The sequence below is a fragment of the Parasteatoda tepidariorum genome, chromosome 2 (genome assembly GCF_982258835.1).
Source record: "Parasteatoda tepidariorum strain Cologne lab strain chromosome 2, Ptep-v5.0, whole genome shotgun sequence".
Taxonomy (NCBI): domain Eukaryota; kingdom Metazoa; phylum Arthropoda; class Arachnida; order Araneae; family Theridiidae; genus Parasteatoda; species Parasteatoda tepidariorum.
In genome coordinates, this window is record NC_141756.1 from 72,820,788 (window position 1) to 72,842,252 (window position 21,465).

Here is a 21,465-nt window from a genome sequence, read left to right on the forward strand (position 1 = left end):
TTGTGTGTCTTTATCATAGTATAATACAATTATCACATACACGTAGACCCTGAGCATCAATATGATGTATGCCTATTTAATATTTCACATAGCATCAGTACCATTATACCCAAGCTAAGAAAGTATTTTCTTTTTATAACTTTTTTTATTTCAATACAAAATTAACTATTTAAACTTTAGCACATGGAAATATTTTCAATACTTGTTTGAAAAATTTACTCCATTATTTTAAACTATTCTAACATTATATATACAATTTACGTAACAATATCCAGAAACTATCCGTAGTTAAGTTGATTATGTTAAGTCCCATTCAAACCTCTATAGAAAATTTTAGAATAATAGTTACTATAAACATCAAACATCGTTCATCAAAATGAGGTTTAAACGTCGATAATGTTTATTCTGAAACTCCAAGAAATGCTTTTTATAATAAGCGCGAATAGTTATATCATTTAGAATCTTACTATAACTCTCATTCTAAAACACGAATCTTAATGAAGTATTTTATGTACTGTTCAGTTTATTAAATTAAACATTCTGCAAAAATGAAACAAATGTTAACTACAGAGAGTGTTTGAAGTTTCCCCAAAACTATTTTTAAAGAGAAAGAACACACAGCTTTTGAGTAAAATCAGACACTTTGAAGCGATGCAACAGCTGCTGCATTGTAACTACACGATCAAAGATATAATAAGTTATTCAGCGAGAAAATATTTTAAGAAACAAAAGAACAACCGAAAGTTATTTTGGAGTCCTTATAAAGTTAAATTTTAATCATGCATAATAATGGCGCGATGTTTCGTAGACTGAAAATTATCGAAGCTCTTCATTTCAAGTGCTATGCGTTCCTTAATCATAATTTTGAAAATCGGTAGTTGAATGGAAATTATTTATCTCGCAGTGGAAGAAATATTTTTTTTTCGTTGTTGATAGTTTGTTCGGATTGTTATGTTCGCAACAAAACTTCATTTTTGTTAAGAATCGTCATCAATTTAAAATTCGGAGGAAATTACTCGATATATATATATATATATATCCACTTTCTCTCTCTCTCTCTCTCTCTCTCTCTCTCTATATATATATATATATATATATATATATATATATATATATATATATATATATATAATAAATAAATAAATACAAGAAAACGCGAAGAAAGTTAAGAAAAACTTTAACTTTTTAAGTTTTTATAAATAAAAACTTAAAACTTATTAACTTTCTTAACTTTCTTCAGAAAGTTAAGAAAGTTAATAAGTTTCGTTTAATGCGCTTAAGCTGCAGGTAAACAGAACTCATTAGATATGTTCAAATTGAAGGAAAAAAAACAAAGAAAAATAATAGACAAATGAAAAAAAAGGGGGGGAAATAATAAGTAAAAAAATAACAAACAAGAGTTTAAAAAAAAAAAAAAGAAGGGTGAAATTTTACTTAAAAAACCGGAGAAAAAAAAACCGGAAAAAAAAGATATAATCTTTTCTTCAGCCCACGCGATTATATCCGCAAAACAGAGTGCTATCAGAGTGCTGCGGATATAATCGTGTGGGCTGAAGAAAAGATTATATCTTTTTTTTCCGTTTTTTTTCTCAAGTTTTTTAAGTAAAATTTCACCCTTCTTTTTTTTTTTTTAAACTCTTGTTTGTTATTTTTTTACTTATTATTTCCCCCCCCCCTTCTTTTTCATTTGTCTATTATTTTTCTTTGTTTTTTTTTCCTTCATTTTGAACATATATATATATATATAAATATATATATATATATGACTATCCTCGAACATGGCCATCGTGCTGCGGCTTGAACTCGGGCCAACTCTTTGGGAAAGCTCTTTCCTTTATGCCATTACGTCTCACATAATTCTGTTTAACAAATAATGTTTCCAGATCCATTACCATCTCATAACCTTTTATCACATACCCCTAGAAAGCAGATAGCTCGTGCTTATTTACCGTGTCACTAAAATTTGCTCAAATAGTAATCTCTTAAATGAAGAACTTATTTACCTTAAAGCTATCACTGGTGGCCATTTATTTCCTTCTCACATTGTATCGAACTATAGAAAATTAGTCAACCAATCCAACCAACTCTCCAATTTGAGCTGTAATTATTTCATTGTTCTACATTATTGTTCCTGCATCATGAATAAATTTAACCTTGAAGTCTTTTTTTATTATTCCTTGTAAACAAAACAAATTCCCCCAACTTGAAGGACCTTATTGCTGATATTAAAAGGTGGAGTTTTCGTCAGATTTCTTTTCAGTATGATCTTGCGAATACAAACTAAACGTATCCTTAAATTTCGAATTAACACGAAAAATCAGAATGATAAATGCTCCTTAATTGCTCTGTATTGCTGGAATTCAATATTGGTTTCAGTTTTCTTCTGCTAAAATACTACAAACGATGTTCCTTGGCCCTCTGTTCCTGTCAATGAATTCTCGGAATAATTTTATATTGTGAAAAATTCTAATACATTAATTAATGATAAATTTAGTATCACATTCTCCCTGCGAGGAAATCTATTTAAATTCAATTTCTACATCTTGTGCACCTGGTTTTTTATCCTGATCCTTCACACAGACCCGATTGTAATCGACTTTATTTTATTTAATTATTTTGTTATAGCTTTTCTGTTCTTCTCCCATTGATTAAGCCAACTTTTTTTTCCAGCCACTTCCACTTTTTGTGTCACTATCGTTTCGTGTTTCAACGCTAAAGATGGTTCATGGAACAGAACATGGTTCATGGTTCATGGAACATTGGTTCATGGAACAGAAACTATCATTTGTTTTTAGTGTCATTATTTGTGTATTATTTTTCAACATCTTTAATTATCAATAAATCCCATTGTAATATTTAAAAGAAATTCTTCGATTTAAGAAAATACAGTTAATTTCTGTTTGCGAAAATTAGTACCCTTTTATTACGCCACATTTGTATCAATCCTAAAACAAATTACTAAGTAGCTAAAGAAGTAATAAATTATGTTTTTCTCAGTCTGTCTTTAACATTTGGCAGAAACATTTTCTTTTAGTTTATAAATTTTATAGTTTTCTCTGAAATCGTGAACTTATATCTAAAGTCAGTTTAGTTAAAATAGACTGCGTTATTTGCGTCGTAATATTAAGGAAAATTACTCTGGCATTTCTTAGGGAAAAAACAAGTTCGTCGTTCGTGACCACAAATGATCATTTTGCGTGGAGTCATTCTAAATAATTCTATGCTAACAGAAAGAGAAAGGCGTGTCCCAAAAAATTACTGCATTCTTCTTTTGAGATTTGGCATTTACTTTTCAGGTGGATCTTAATGTAAGGATCATTAAGCAACTATGTGATTTTACCATGATTATTTGCTTGAAATACTCTAAGCAGCTTATAAAGGACGTTAAATATTAACAAATCATCTACGTCGTCTTAATTAGCAATTACTGGGTTGGAAAATATATCGTGAATTAGATTGATAATATTAATTGAAATATTCCACAAATACTGTAAAACAATGCAGATGAAGTTTAAACAACATATTAAGTGAATACTTTTTTAGTGGATGTAAAGGTCATTAAGCAACTGTATGATTTTGTCATGATTATTTACTTAAACTACTCCAAGTGGCTAATAAAAGATATTAAGTACACAGTAAAAAGTTGCAGATTAAAAATTAAGGTCAAAAAGTAGTGGTGCTCGGGTTGCCAGTACTTTTTGCCGTGAAATTTTATGGAACAAATAATCTGATATGCCATAATTTTTTTCAGCAATGATTATTGCAGAATGCCTAAAGGAAAAAGCAATATTCAGGGGCACAGCAGCAGAGGTTTTAGAAACGCACCCTCTTCTCGACCTAAGTACTGCTAGGGTTTGGGAAGGTGAAGAGCTTTTTCTTTTTAATTAATGTCAGCCTTTCAGCTTTTTTGCATTATTTATAAACAGTACTGAACTATTAATTAGTGTATTTCTTAGATAAAACATTTATATCATCCATGTTGATTAAATCTGACAAGATATTTTGAGATAGAAAGAGAGATAAAATATCAGTTTGCGGAAGATTGTATACGCAACCATATATAAAGAGTTGTCGAACAACCGCACAGATGACGTATCTTTGACTGTCACTTTTCTTCTAATACACATGCTCTGGATCCTAGCATATATGATGCTCTGCTATATTTGAGCATGTTGATCGCACTGGAAGTTGTTTTTCTGATATAGCATACTGCTCTGAGCATTGGACCGTATTCAAAGAGCTGAACTTTTATATATACTTTACCCAGGATGCCTGGATGTCAGTCAATTAATCCAAAACTTTTTACAGTATATTAACAAAATACCTACGTTTTCTTAATTAACAAATTGAACTTGAAAATATATTGTAACCTCAATCATAAATAAAATATTCCAAAAATATTATAAAAATATTGTAGATTACACAAAAGTAGCAACTGATTATTTAAGACTCCCACAGTTTCCGGCATATCATGTTTCATGTAACCTTTTTTTTAATTATGTATGTACTAAATATCTCAATGGAATTTAAATTGTGTGGTGCAATTTAAAACAATTTGATATAAATATCTTAATTTTATCCATATATTTCTCAAATTTTATCTATATATATACGTCTCTAATTTTTTTAAAAAATGCATATTTTAATTAATAATCGCTTCTATAAGACAATAACTGGTATATAGGAATAAGGATTAAAATATATCTAATTGTTAAATACTGCTTTTTTTTATTTACTTTTATGTATAATGTAATAGCATTTCGAATGATTATAATTAAATTTTACAATATCATACTAGACAGATGAAGTTAAAGTCTCATTCCTTAAAATTTTTTATAAAGTAATTAAATTACATTTATTTATTTCCTTTTTAATTACTGAAACACTGAAATCTTAGCTACTCTACTCTACTATAAAATTATTTTTTTATTAAATAAAAAAAACATTACCATAGTAACAATGAATAATACCACAATATTAAGTATGTCTCCACCATTTTAATTGCTTTAAAAAAATAGGCCATATTTTTTTTCCACAAAAATCTTTCTATTTTTTTTCTCGCTAGATTTGTACCATTTTATTTTGATGCAGTATGACCGATTATGACTTATGAGGTATTAAACTGTGATCTAAATTTTAATTATTTAAACCATTGATTAGTCACTCTTTTTTGGCATATCTATTAAGGAATACTGAAGCCTTTACTCCTATTTTTCAATTATATTGCAGCCAAGCATAAATAAAACCTTAAAATCTTCTCCTTTGCCATTAAAAAGATTATGTTCTCTAGAAAAATTTACAGAAACATTTATTAAACAATAAAAGTTATGTTATATTAGAATGAAATAGATATATTTCTAAAACATAAATTAACGTTTTCGATTTGTAGACACTGTGGAACTTCAAAAGTAACATTTAAATGATTCAAAGAGAAAGTTGAATTTGTTACATTAACTCAAAACTATATTTAACTGTCAGAAAGGAAACTTTCGACTGATATATTAGTTTCAATACAAAATTTCATATGTACTAATGAACTACAATGGAAAATAAATTTCTATAACGCCTCCATATTCAGAAGAATAAGAGAACAAAGATGAAGCGTTCCGATATCATTTTATCAAGAATGTTATTGTTGGATGTAGTTGAGAAAATTTGTTTTCAGCTACGCAATCATTGTAAGAATATGTTTCATCAAAAGTAAAGAAGATGAAAAGCTGGAATTCAGGAAAAAGATAAAGAAGAAGAATCGGGCTATTTCTTTCGAATAAAAAGGGGAATGGTAAAAATATAGTTATGGTAAAATATATTAAGAATATTTTGTATATGATTTCAGAAAAATGAGAAATTTATCGCTTTAAATGTTTTTGAAAATAAATTTATATATTTAAAATCATAGTTTATTTTATAGGGTAAATTGAAATTTATGTGGAAAATGTTTCTTTTTTTTAAATTGTAACCGGTTATTTTTAATAAGTATCAAACATGATTAGTAATTATTAATAATTAGCGGTAGTCATCAACATTATTGCAATAAATTCTCGAAAATATCTCTTTTCAACTAATCAATAACGAAAATAATAATTATATTTATAGCTTTCACCGTAACATAGAAAAAAAGATACATTGTTGTTTAGCAAAAAAAAAAATAAAAGATCTAAGATATTCCATATAGTTGAAGAAATTTCAACTTCTTGATGTTTGATAAATATGTACTATCTTAAAAACAGATCTTTTGTTCTTAAAAAGTTTCTGGGAATTGTTCTTGAATATTACATAATAAGTCTACGGAAAGAAGCTGAAAAACTATTTTGAGGAGAAAAAATCTTATGCATGTAATAATGGTACAAATATTTTTTTACTGATAAAAACTTCTTCTCTTTCGAAAAATCTTGTTTCTTATTTACTTTTCTTTTCCAAGAATTCAAAATTGCATCTCTGTGAATTCAATGAAATTTTAAAACTTCGCGAGGAAAGTTTCAGCTTTGTTCTTTTATTTTCCATCCGAAGTTGAACAGTATTGCATTTTTCTCGGAACCTTGTTATACAGTTTGTTCTTCTATAAAAACGGTTTTATCTTACGTTCTTATTTTCAACCATGATTATTTTTAAATAATTTACAGCATGAAAAAAATATGAACATTTATAAGTTTTTTTTTCTACGTTAAGTATTTAACGCAAGTTACAATTTCAATAAATCTTGTTGAAATAAACGTGATTGTAGTATCTTTTTTTAATTCATTCCGCCTTATTCGAATCGTGTTTTCTTACATTTAAGATACGATCTTTAAGAGAATTGTACATTTTAATCATTACTTAATATTAAAAGGACTGAAGATTGTATACCTAGAAAGATTGAAGGAAAAAACGTTCCCCTTTCCAGATTGTTTGTGTACAATTCAATTAGACATTCAAAATCTTAAAATACAATCATAATTAATTTAATAAAAAGAACTGTTGATCTATTGAACTTATTACTCTTGAACTATTTGATCCCCAAAATTATATGGTACTTTATGCGATTTGGTAAACAAAATAATTAACAAAACGAATCTCTGACTTTTCAGTTCTTATACATAAGTTCTTTAGATGATTGAGTTTCCTTTCTTTTATAAATAATGATTGTACATATGTTGAAATGCATATGTTAAAATACGATTGCTTTTTAATGTATCTAGGGTATTTTATTCTTACCAAAAGGTACGTCATAGCTGAACCCACATGAGGCTTTTGACCCAGTGGCAAAATGAGTCTTGTTTTCGGTTTGATAGCATGCGCATCTTATTTGGATGTCATCACACTTTCCAACTGTGCTCAAGAATAATAGTAAACAATTATTTATTGCTCAAGAATAATAGTAAACAACACCTATATGCGTTGCTGTGACAACCACTGCTGTTTCATAATTTTTTTTAGAATTCATCTTTCACTTTTAATTTTGTCAAGCATTAAGTTGGAGAGTTTATTTTTGAGATATGGGACCAGAGAATTCCCATAAATACCTCCTGAGTTGCGAATAAAGGAGAATTTTACCATTTGAACGACACTTCTGTCTTTATTATTTTAATTAAGAATCATAAATTCTAACCTACAGTTCAAAATGAATCGTTTTCAATAAAATTTCAGGTGAATATTACAAATAAAGAGCATCTCAAACTGATTGACACTGTCCAAAGAGCATCCAAAGAGTATCAAGCACCCATGCCCAGATAGGGATTCGAACCCTCAGACATTAGTGTCGCAGTCAGACATATTAGCTGCTCGGGCACGGATAGCTTAGTCGGTAGGGCACTGGCCCCATGTCCGAGAGTTCGTGGGTTCGAACCCCGCCGGCCAAAGAATCCCCATGTAGTAAAGTGACTGATGCATGCTAAATCTGTCGAGTCACAAAAGTCCTTCATGTTCCCATAACAAATCATACCTCTGGGGGTACTGGATTGTAGATCGATTGTTCTCTGATTCAGGTCAAAATTATGATCTGGGGATGAATGAATGAATGTATGAATGGGTCCGCCCTATAAAAGGGTGCGACGTATGGTGTGGCAGAAGTGGAATTCTTGGCCATAGATGGCTCCACTGAAAGACAAAAACAATCGCACCTCCTCTGCCTCAACACTCAACAGGCATGCGTCAATAACAACACAACAACTACAGAGTTTTGATTCTGATCTAACGACGCAAAAGGCAGAGTGTTAGCAGCTTTTTCTGATAAAAACCCAAAATGATATAGCTTTTTTTTTACCCTAAATGAGATCTTATTTATGAAATAGCATAAATGTTGCTTCCATACCGGGAAAAATATTTGGAAGTATAATTTTGAATAGACTAAAACATGAAATTTATGGAATTTTAAGAGAAGAACAAGCAGGTTTCCGCAGTGGAAATGGAACAATGCTGCAAATCTTCACACTTAGAAATATCATTGAGCAAAGCTTAGAATTTAACACCTCTTTATATTAAAACTTTATTGATTTCAGTAAAGCCTTTGATTCAGTTAAGAGAGAGAAATTATGGGAAATTTTATCACTTTATAATATACCAGAGAAAGATATTAACATAATCAAAGATATGTATGATAACAGCAAAGCATGTATAGAAGTAAATGGAGAATTAACTGAATTATTTTTAGTTAAAACTGGCGTGAGACAGGGATGTATTTTATCGGGATTTTTATTTATTCTGGTGATAGACTGGATTAGACGAAACAGCTAGAAAGATGAAAAAAGAGGAATAAGGTGGAATTTCACAACTACTTTAGAAAACCTTGATTTTGCTGATGACATCGTACTTATCTCATCCAAATGTACAGACCTGCAGCTTAAAACAGACAAATTCAACAAATATTCAAATAGTGTGGGTTTATTCGTGAACAAGAAGAAAACTAAAGTAATGAGAATAAATCAAAAGAAAAATGACAAAATTAAAATCGAAAATCATGAAATAGAGGACATAGAGTCATTTAGCTATTTAGGTTCTATTGTAAATAGAAAAGGTGGAAGTAGTGAAGATATTAGACAGAGAATAATCAAAGCAAGAACATGTTTTAAGGGATTACATAAATTTTGGAGAGAGTCAAATATTGAAATAAAGACAAAAATAGTTGTTTACAAAGCTATTGTTAGAGCAGTACTATTATACTTCGCAGAAACCTGGAAACAGACAAAGATCAAAATACAAAAATCAGAAACCTTTCAAAACAAGTGTTTAAAATTTATTTTAAAAATCTTCTGGCCTTACAAAGTATCAAATCAAAATCTATTAAAGAAAGCTAAAATAAAAACAATCGAAGATGAAATTAAAAAACGGAGATGGAGCTGACTCGGACATATCCTTAGAATGCCCAAAGAAAAAATTTCATCTGTTGCGCTTACATGGGCCCCTGATGGTAAAAGAACAAGAGGAAGACCCAGACTTACCATCCAGCGCATGTTTTGGGGCGAATTAAAAGAATGTAGAATATCTGGCTGGGAGGAAGCAAGATCTATTGCTAAAGACAGGAGGCGTTGGCGGGATATGCTAGAGGCCTTAAGTGCCCAAGGCACGTAAAGGATAAGTAAGTAAAGTAAGTAATAAATGCTGCATTTTTTTTTCTTATACCTCTTTGAAAAGTAATTGTAAGCCAGTTTCATCTGCATAATCTTAAATCATACTGCATTTGAAACAATTTTACAGTTTACATTTTCAATTAAAAATTAAAGTGTGTTTTAAGCATTTTGAGAGACATGATATTCAATATACCGTACTTTTCCTTTAAAGTGGAAATTGGCAATGGCTAAATTTTTTCACTAAATCAAACACTAAACATAATAATCGAAGAAGAGAAATCTTTATTTATTATTTTCGATAATCTGATTAAAAAAGGATGAAAGGGTCATTGTTAGGTTTAACTCTGATTTTACTTTCAGTTTAAGAGCCTTTACCTGGTATACCTTACAGTAATTTTTTTTGTAAGGTTAACGGCATTTGCCGGACAAATTTGCAAGCTCTACCATACACTGATGTTTTTTTAAAGATAAAGTGACACAACCTGGTATACGTTTCCCGGTACTCCCAACACTGATTTATTTCGGTAAAGTTCCATTGATCACGGTATTCGCTAAAGTGACCATTGAGATAAAACGTTACCTTTGTGGTTCTGAATTCGCTCTCAATTGATTTCGTGAATTTTTACAGCCCACTTAATTAGAACAGTACCCACAGTCCCAAACAGTTTAATTGAAAAATGTTCCAGGAAATTGTTCTGTTTTTCCGCAATTTAGAGAGAAAATAACGCCTAATGAATTTCTGAAGGAACACTAGTTTGGGCGACTTTTTGCCATTTTGGCGATATTCTTGGAGATTTGGAGATACTTGACGATGATTTTGTCTACAAAATAATAGTTCGAACGATAGAGAATAGATTAGTATCATAGAGGATAGATGAATAGAATGACAGACAGGTTTTAAAGTGATCGGAACAATTTTTATGGAGCTATGCGAGAATCGTCTGAAATCATTCCGAAATGTCTTGAGTTTAGTCACCAAGCCTATATAAATAGGAGCGTACCTCACAGAGCAGATTATTAGTCTACAGTTGGCTGCATTAGTGCGCTCATATGAGAGTTCATCTACCGTCTGAGGTTTCAAAGCTTGTTTTTTTATGTATTGCACTGTTATTTGAGATATAATTGATTGCTTCTGTATTTTATAGATGAGTTTTCTGGAACATTCTGCTTATAAAAATTGTCTTAAGGCTTGTTTCATTCATGTCCCTTAGAAACGAACTTCGTTCTCTGTACAACATGCAATTTCAGCAGTAAAATTACTTGCACTTTAAATAAGGGGCTGATGTACGATACAATATTGTTGAATTCGTTACAATTCCAACAACAGTGTACATCTATAATTTAGTTTCAGTTCAGTTTATATCCAGTTACAGTTTATTAAAAAAATTTAAAATTTTTATCCAAAATGAGCTGTGTCTAGTAACAATATAAAACCATAATAAAAATATCGGGGTAAAATAATTCGTAGCAATTAATAATATGTACATATTTGAAACGAGAAAAGAAAAAACTCATCATAATTAAAATTGAATCTATTGTTACATTGCTAGTAACTAACACAAATAATATCTTTAAAAGAGCATTACACAAGAAGTTGAACATATCTTTTAAATAATATATATATTATCTAGTGAGTTGTCAAAAAGGGGAAATGTGATGTCTCTTCCTTAATTAACTTACCGAAGTTAGTTGCAAGACTTTCAAATTAAATAATTAAAAGGAATATGTAATTAAATATGACTTTTTTTACGAATTTGTTCTTTCTTTGGTTTCACAGTGAGTGGCGAACAGCTGTCGCATCTTGTAATTAATTCAGATACTCTAAATGAAATGAAGGAACGTAATTGGATAAAATTAAACGCATTTGTTGGAATATTTCTTTATTCTTAATGGACATGCGTAAAAATTCAGTTAAAGGAATAAAAATGTTTATAACGTATTTGAGTTTAATGAGATATCAGAAATGTTATTTCATATTTTTATTATTACTGATTGATATATTGGGTGAAGTTTTTTAAAATATGTTTTAAATTTACGAAACTAATTAGGTTATTGCTTATATATTTTGACATATTTTGAGGAAGTTTATATCTTTGAATTTTACGTAAATTAAGTTGGAATATAAATGTTACCTTTTGCTGAGGATTACTCTGCTATCATTTCTTTAAAAGAGATTTGGTGTCTAAAATAAATATATATAATCATATATAAGGCCTTAAAAGTAATTGAATTTAAAAACGTACGAAAGTCTTTCCAGAAAATTAAAGTATTACTTGTGCTTTTTTTATTAGAAACTTAACTAACTGTCAAAAATATCATATCAAATTACAGGCATAACGTAGAGGTATTTTGGGTACATTATCCTTGAAATATATTGTTAGGAAATTCCTTTTTCCGTAAAATATTATACCGTAATTTTTGCAGTAATAGTTTTTTTTTAGTTAAAGTGATTCATCAATTTTACTGTAATTATTATTAGAACAATTATGGTACATCATACGGTATAGTTTCTGCTCCCGTAAAAATAAATTTCGCGACAAAAAGTACCAGCAACCCTGAGTCTCATTACATTTGACAGTAATGCGACCCAGATTTTTTTACAGTGAAAACTGATAATGTTTGAAGTAGCAAGAGTATGTTTAACTGATATAATATATGGTATGCTACATAAAACTTCTTTTTACGGAAAAGAACTGCTTAATTTTTAAAATTTATGGAAAATGATACAAAAATAAATTTATAAATCATCTAGAAATAGGTATAAATGAAAACGTCTGTATACCTTCTGATGGCGATCAACATTTAATTGTTCAAATTACATTGACTAGAAGTATTATGTACACTGACTGACACAGCAAATAAACATTGGAAAATTTTAAATTGAGTTTGAAATTCTTCTTAAATTATATTGAGGAAAAAAACACCTGAATTAAAATTCAATTGTATCTTACTTCATCTGAGACATTCAAAAAGGTGGAATATGTCTAAACAATGCATGTCTCTGATCCGAACAATAATAAAAAAATTTAATCAAAAGGAAAATTTTGTAATTTAAAGTATGCGCAGCATAGCTTTTTTAATCAATACGTCTTTCTACTTTTTGAGTGACGGAAAAAAAGTAAAGTGTTGATAATTCTGACATTTATGAACCAAATTAGCATAAACTAGAAGAGGAAAATCAATGCATTTATATTTAAGATCTCATGTCAGTTTGAAAAATATAGGATACATTTAGAGATCAACTTTGTATCTTAATCATTTAGATATTCCAAATAGTTTCCTGTCATTTGGATATTCTAAATAGTTTCCTGTCATTTGGATATTCTAAATAGTTTCCTGTCATTTGGATATTCTAAATAGTTTCCTGTCATTTGGATATTCCAAATAGTTTGCAATTTTTGCCCAGGTGAAAACAAAATTTGCAGTTTTTGCCCAGGTGAGATTGTGAACTGGGAATAGATTCATAAAATTCGTTAATTTAAATTAAGTATTCTATTAAACATTAAATAAAAATATCTTTATAATACTAAATCAATCGTAGTTCTAAAAAAAGATATACACAAGTTGATAAAAAAATTTAAAGGTAAAGTACATTATTGATTCAAATGTTTGTGCAATATTAATGACTTAAAATATTTGTAAAAATAATATAAATGATAGATAAGACCCTGGATAAAAGTATAGACATTTAAATCCCAAAAATGTCACACTCATAAAAGTGCATAAATGATGAAATATATATTTAATCTAATGCTTGGGACCGAACGCGTTAAAAAACTCTTTGGTGCTCCACATTTTTGCTCAACTCTTTCCCGTGTTTTTAAGCTCAAGAAAACCATGATTTCATCATCCCCATTTGATATCTGTCACTTAAAAAACAGCGTAACTATTTTAAAAACTGACATATGTCCCTAAAATTTTGTACAAATTCAGAATTGAAACTTTCAGAAAATGCAATATATATATATATATATATATATATATATATATATATATATATTATAGTATTATATGTTAACAAGAATGCAATCTCTTTTGAAAGTATTTTTCTAAATTCATTTGGACATTTTAAAGAGACTAGAAACATTTTCTCTACAGAATAGTTGTTTTGTAACAGGCATGTGGGAAAGTTCTCTAATGAGGGCATATCACTTTCCTTCCTAGTGAATTGACCTCCATATAGGAAATGATATCTTCAGATTTATGAATTTAAACATAAATGCGGGTCACTTATATATATATATATAAAGTCAAAAATATCTCGATTATCAATTGTTTAAAAACGTGTATTTTAGGAGTTAAGGATGTTACCTTCCTTTATTTGGTCTGCAGCTCTGTTATTCCCTTTGGCATGGGGACTTAAATATACTGACTGTGGTAAGTAATACTTTTTCATAAAAATTATTTATAAACAATTATGTGATTAAGATATATAAACAATGAGAAACATGTAAGTACAATTTAAAACATACAACTTTACAATTTTCTTTTGAGTATAGTTAGCAATGAAATAAATAAATTTGAGACAAATTTCAAAATTACTATTTCTCAACTTTCAAAGTAATTTTTTCCGTAAATTGCTGTACCAGTATAATTCCAATTTATATTTTTATCATACAGGTGGAGAATCAAACAAAATATTTACTTTGATACTGTAAAAAGAATATGAATTGATCAATGAAATAATGAACAACAATTATATATGGCAGCAAGTGTTGCAGTGCCTAATATTTCAGAGAGAGAACACTAAAAATTCCATTTCTTTAAAATTTTATTTATTTAATTTATTTATTTTTTCGAAAAATATGCGGGAGTGTAAAAGAAAAATTTTGCTTCTTACTGCATTTGTTTTAGAATTGTCCAATTTTAACCGAAAATAAGCATATTCATTTTTATTCAATTTTTATATATTTATGACTTTAAAGATTTAGTTACAAAAATTTAATTTAAATACATATCAGTGATAAGAAAGTACATGGTTACTGGGGATACTTAGTAGGGGGCTTTGGTATTACGTATCAAATACACATAAATTTGAACAATACTGTCAACAGATAGAATATCTAGTAATAAATTCGAACAGTACGGGAATCGAACTGAAAGAATGTATAGTTCATGAAAGTAAATAGGATTTTTATTATCTCTTTTGCATCAACATTTTTTTCATGCCTCTCTTAAGAAATTCGACATTCAAGAGACAACTTTTAAAAAAAATCACGCATGAAATGCAACGTTTATGACATCAATTAAAAGACGGACATTCATAAAAATTATTTGCGTCTTTAAACTATAGCTTTCACTGTACAAATGTTTGAATTTAATAAGCCAACTTTCCCATAAGATGTTAGGTTTTCATTTACTCTTTTTAAAATTTTACATTCAACTAAAACCTTTTGTAGAAAAAATTTTGTTCACACAACACTTCAACTTCGATTAACAGTTGAAATTTGTTGAAAAAGAAATTAAAAGAAATATTTAAATATATTGGACTTTAAAGTAAAAGAAATCTTATAAATAGCAAATTTTATTACAATTAAAAATGGCTATCATAAAAACGTATAAATTGATTTTTTTAGAATTCCCAAAGTGTTTCTAAATTATTGCCTATTTTTTTGAAAAAAAGTTTTTGTTTTAAAATTCAAAATACTTTGTTTGCAGAAAAAAATATGAATGATTAGACAATTAAATTTACCTCTGATGATTTATTTTAAAGAAATAATGCATTTTAAAAATATTACTCTCAATATTAATATTTCGCAAAAATGCTAAACTATGATTTATAGTTTAAATTAATAGCTTTGGAAAAAGGAATTAATTGAGTTTGGAGCAATGAATAAATAGTTTAAAATCTCAACTTAAAAAAAACTATATAATATTAATTTAAAATGGAAAGAAAATTTATTAAAATTCAAACTAAAAAAGACCATAGATTTTCATACATCATAAAATATAAATAATTTTATTTTATTTACATTTGAGTGTTTTGAATTAAACAATATTAATAATTATAGAAATATGATAAGTTCTTGTATTTAAACAATTATACTATCATGACAAACAGACGGAGAAACAAATTTTGAAATTATTAAATCTGGTAAAAGGAATGCTAATCGCATTTTGAATTGAACAAAACATAACTCTGATAACTAAAACTTAAATATTCAGTATTTATACTATTCATTTGAAAATTTTTAGTTGAAATGGTATTACCAGACAATAAAAGTAGTAAAAAATACAAAAGTAAAAAATACAAAACTGAAAAGTAAATTTCACCGAATAAATAGGTTTTGCGCCATGATCCAAGGTATCAGAATTTTACCACATTTACCAGATTTTATCACATATTATAAAAACATATTTTAAATAAAACTTTATCAAACTCATTAACACAATGCTTCGGTAAAAATTTATTTACAAGGAAATTTGAATACGAGATTTTTGATGATCCCATAAAACCCATTTCTAAACACCATAGTTAACCGTATTCTGGCAGTTTTAACCATACTTTTTTTCTTAGTGAATGAAATATCTTTTCAGCAGCAGCTATAATTGAAAAAAGATTTGTTTGCTGTAATTTAACAGCATCTTATAACATGTTTTGTATTTCCGTGATTAATTAAAATTTGAACGTGATCTATAATTATGTGGCTTTTGAGAAACCTATATGAAGTTAGAATAGAGGATGAGAACTTACTTAATTTTCATTAAAATGGTAAGAGTAGTTCAAGCTCTAAGACTGAGCGAGTTAATAGATATCACATACTCTTCCCAAGAGAAGTATGTATCAAATAAAATCAAATTTCTCATTTTTGTAAATTTCTTATTGCGTTTTGCGAATTATTATAATAGTAAAAGAATGAGGCGAAATGAAAACTACCGAGTCTTATCATCATTATGGAAAATCAAATATATTAAAATATAAATGCAATCAAACATGAAAGAATACGGGATAACAATAAAAACATAAGTTTTAATGATATATACATTACATTATATATATTACATATATTACATACATTATATACATTATATACATTATATACATTATATACATTATATACATTATATACATTATATACATTACATACTTTAATAATAAAAGTATTTTATTATTATTAAAGTATGTAATATTTCTTTAGTTTAATTCATAATTTTTATTTTACAAGTGTTATTCATAAGTCTTTTTTTTTTCAACTGAACTATAGAAATAGTTACAATAATCATTTTAAAATTTCGTGGATCAATTTAATTTGAAAAAAAAAACATACTTTGAGAAATCTTTATGTCTCCAAATTTTTCATTTTGAAGTTGAATAAAAATAGCAAGCAATCTCTCTTAAAGGTATGCCTTAAATTTTATTAATAAATGTGCATTAATAAATGTGCATTAAATTATATTACTTATGAAATTAAAAAAAAAAACGTTCTAAAGTATTTGAATTATCTCTACAACTACACAACAAACTATGTCTCAAGAACAGCCATCAATTTGATGGCTGTCGCTCAAAATGCAGTCAGGTTTGGAAGCCTAGTGTTAATGGAATGGTGACCATATTTTATATTTTATTTTATAACCGTCGCTGAACAACCGACCCAATTTCTGGGTTTACGACTGGGTTATGACTAATGGTCAGGGGAACTCCTGGATCAAGTATTGGGAGAAATTTGCCATCGTGGATGACTTCTTTGATGGAACTAACCCGCATTTGCGTTACATGGAGAGGAAGACCACGAGAACTACTCACGGTTAGCCTGACGGCAAAGGGACTCTAACCCACGATCCGTCTACCGGTAAGGATATTTCACATCAGCATTCTGGTTGGTACAAGCCGGATGCAGATTCGTTTTGACAAGCCATAGGTGGGATTCGAACACGGCTCACCACGTTGGAAGGCGAACGCTCTATCCCCTGAGCCATCGCGACTCTTGGTGACCATATTGTTGTTATCTCCAACTCACTTGATTTATTTATTCCTATTTATAAAATTATTACTGTACAAGAAATTATTTTAGTGCACATAAGCTGCCATTACATGGGAACCCATGTAATAAGTTTAAAATACAAGGAAAACATGGAAAAAATATATAAATTTTTAACGAAGCAGGAAAATTATCAAAAAATAAAATATTTTTAAATTATATTTTAAAATTTGAAGGAAAATATAAAAAATCGGAAAAAAGGGAATATTTTTTTTAAATTTTTCTTTATCTGTATTAAACGTAGTGACGTTTTCTATTCTAAGTCCATTGTAAGTGATTAACATGTGATAACTTTCTGATTTGATAATTTCTAGATTTCAAGTATTTCGAAGTATTGAAAACTGTTTAATTTGAACTTATAGGCGTTAAATTACAGTCTTTTAGTTCATTTTTCAAAAAAAGCTTATTCTGCATTAAAGAACTTTTACTGAATATAATGTATCAATTTTGTAGCCCTAATGTGTTTCTTTCACGAGTTTTAAAGTAAAGAAATTTTTTACATTAAAGCAATTTTTTTATTGATCGAGTTATTCTTACAACTTTTACTTTTTTAGGATCGAAAACAGGAAAAATTGTTTCTGTCAAAATGACTGGGTGTGAAGATGAAGATATATGCGAATTAAAGAGAGGAGAAACTTACAATTATGAAGTAAAATTTGAGTCTTGTAAGTATATTAAGTACATATATCTTTCAATGCGCAACATTGTAGCTTGTAATATAACGAATTGAGTGGCGCAGAATAGCATAAAGAGAAAAAGTTTTCTATGAATTTAGGTAATTCGAAATTAAATGGAATTAAAAATATAAAAGGAACATCTCAAATTGACATTTAAAACCTCAAGAAAAAATGCCCAAAACATAATTTTTCCCTCTTAAAATTTCACAACAAAAGATATTTCATAATATGAAGCCAAATAATTTACAGTCCAAGTAGTCATTCTCTGAAAAATGTAACACTTTAGCAATGGTTTATATGTATGTAACAAAACATACTATTGTAACAATAACAATAGTTTCGTCAGTCGAAAATTCTAAGCTCGCTTATGTTATTTTTACTACATGCATGTTTCGCAAAGTATTAAAATGCATAGGCTATCAAACTAATTAATAACATAACTTCAAGACTTTCGCATCCAAATATAATTTTTATTTTAATACATATTTTTATTACTATTTAATTTAAAAAGGATCGATATTTTTTTTTACTCGAAGCATGAAAAAATATATACGTCATTCATTATATGTCACTTAAAATTACGAAACTTAAAATTTTAACGAGATAGGTCGAACATATTCTTCGGAAATAAAAAATAAAACCTTTTTTTTAAATGTTTCATGACTTGGAAACTGTTCATTCTCTTTTTTTCTAGTATTATCGTGTTAAATTTAACAGATGGGGAATTGTGCTAGAAAAGTTCACTTGAGCAACTGCGCTTTTTTTTTAATAAAAAAAGTGAAAATTTTTAAAAAATTCATGCATGTGCAAAAGAGTAAAGTACTTGATTTTTAAGAATATGAACTCATTTTTTTTAAATTTCACTATTAAGTGAAATTTAATTAAATACCTGCTGAAGAGCAAGGATTCACAGGAAAGGAACACCTTACATTTTCCTAAAACAAGACCTATTGTAAGCTTTGTAACGATTAAAAAGATTTTCTGTTCGCAAATAATGAATGGCATAAACCTAGAAGTTATGCTATTGCTTCTCTGAATGAGAATGTAGAATTATACCATATTTCCATATGGTGCACATGGAAACATACCATATTTCCATATTTTTATTCTACTCGAAGTTGTAATCTCAAAAATTTACATTGGTTTTGAATTTTCTTTTCAGTAACTGCCAGCAAAAGACTGAGAGCTGTACTTAATGGAATTATTAATGGAGTAGCTATGCCATTTCCTCTTCCTAATGCAAATGCATGTGAACACAGTGATATTGAATGCCCTATTAAAAATGGAGAAAGTTATACATATTCATATGATATTGAAGTTCGTGATAACTATCCTACAGTAAGTTTTGCAGTTATGTATTAAAATAAATGTGAGCAAAAATATATTAGTGCCTGGCTGGAAAAAGTATGGGTCCCTTTGCAGATTTTTTTTTATATTACTGAAAAAACAGGCCCCAAGGGTACTCCTCGATGGTGAGTTTTTTTTTCCAAAAGTTATCTTTCCTTCCGGGTTAAGTTCAATGCTGAATGACTGCCAAGATTACAACGGAGTCCCTTCTGCAACATTGCAGATCATATGAGTCTGATGTAAACAGCTCGTTGTTAACGATACTTTAAATAAGACTTTCATTATTCACCCGATAACACATGAGACGTAACCCCATTTCTTATATATCTGAATCCGAATAGGACTCATCGTTTTCTAAGTAATCCCCATACGTAAACAATTTTTTTCTCCATCTGTAAATAAATTTCCAGTGGTCAGCATAAAAACTCTGGATCAAATTACGATATAGTACATCATCTGCAAAGCCCATTTTTCAATAAAATATTATTGCCGAATTTTTGCTGTAATGTTCATTTCATTAGAATGATTCAGTGATTTTACTGTGATTATTACTGTGTAAAAACGGTATATCAGATTTTTTCCCGTCACATGTTCCAATAATAATAGATTTTGTAGTTAGAATTAATGGATTCCTGTAAAATTGTTGATGATAAAGAGTACCGCCACTCAAACTACCGGTACTCCTTAAGTGGCGTAAAAACCATTTTATTGGCGTAAAACCATTTTTTGAAATATCCTCGGTGTTACACGGATCATACGTTAGAGTCCCTTTGCCGTCAAGCAAATGGTGGAAGGTTCTCGTGGTCTTCCTCTCCACGAGACACAAATGTGGGTAAGTTCCCTCAAAAAGTCCTCCAAGAAAGCAAATTTCTCTCAATATTTTCTCCAGGAGTTCCCTTGTCTTCTGCATTGGGTTCAAAATTGCACGGCTATGGAACTGAACATTAGCAATCGTAAACCCTCCAAAAAATTGGGTCGTCTGTTTAACCACGGTTATAATAATGTGGTAATAAGAACTGTAATTATTAAAACTAGAATTTCCAGCAATTTGTTACCATATTAGAAGAAAAAATATCAAATGAATGGCTAAAATTCCATTTATTTCGCTTTTTAAATGTAGAATTACGTTGTTTTTTTTTCTTCCTTTTTTTTAACTGAACTGTTATAACCATACAGTACGGTAATTTTACCAAAATTATTCTCTTCGTGAACTTCGAACGTTCTCGAATATTATTCATAATAAATATACTTTTTCCTACACCACGATTAGAAGGAATTACTGTCGTCGTTATGTTGTAAATTATGCGAACAATGAGTAATGATCTGTTATATTGAGATTACAGTAACGGTTATTAAAATATACAATCTATTTAAAAATTTAACAAAATCAATTTTTTTAAAAAATATTAAATAAATCCTTTTTTAAAATTAATTAATTTAAGCAACAAAAAAATAATTTAAAAAACAAAATATTAAAAACCGAATAATTTTAAACTTAATTTGTAATAATGAAGGAAGACCTTTGTTAAAACGTTATCATTTTTTATTTTTTTAGCTACGAGCTGATGTCAAATGGCAACTCAAGGATGACAAGAATAAGGATGTTGTCTGCGTTCTCTTACCAGTAAAAGTTGTGTAATTTTAAATTTACGAGATTAAAAAATGCTTTTTATCAATATTTAGATTTTTTGGCTAATTATGATAAATATTCTTCAAAAATAAACAAAAATATGTTAAACTCTTCCGTGATGGTATTTTTTTGAATATCTAAGTAATAATTTACACAGTGCAGTCACATTAATGTGACCACCCCCTACTTTCCACGTCAACGTGAAGTAACCAATCACAGAAGGCAGGTGGCAGCACATTTAAGTGGAGTGTATATAAAGGATGTCCTATGGCTTCGGAAAGCATTTC

The 21,465-nt window shown here is 28.7% G+C and overlaps 1 protein-coding gene across 1 annotated transcript; it reads left to right on the forward strand.

The window, feature by feature from the left end:
- The first annotated feature begins 13,786 nt into the window (after positions 1-13,786).
- On the forward strand, positions 13,787-21,259 carry LOC107453575 (NPC intracellular cholesterol transporter 2 homolog a-like). The gene is made up of 4 exons (XM_043041632.3): positions 13,787-13,922; positions 18,079-18,189; positions 19,364-19,539; positions 21,104-21,259. The coding sequence occupies exons 1-4, from the start codon at positions 13,850-13,852 to the stop codon at positions 21,185-21,187; spliced, it is 444 nt and encodes a 147-aa protein (XP_042897566.1). The 5' UTR covers positions 13,787-13,849; the 3' UTR covers positions 21,188-21,259.
- Positions 21,260-21,465: the final 206 nt, after the last annotated feature.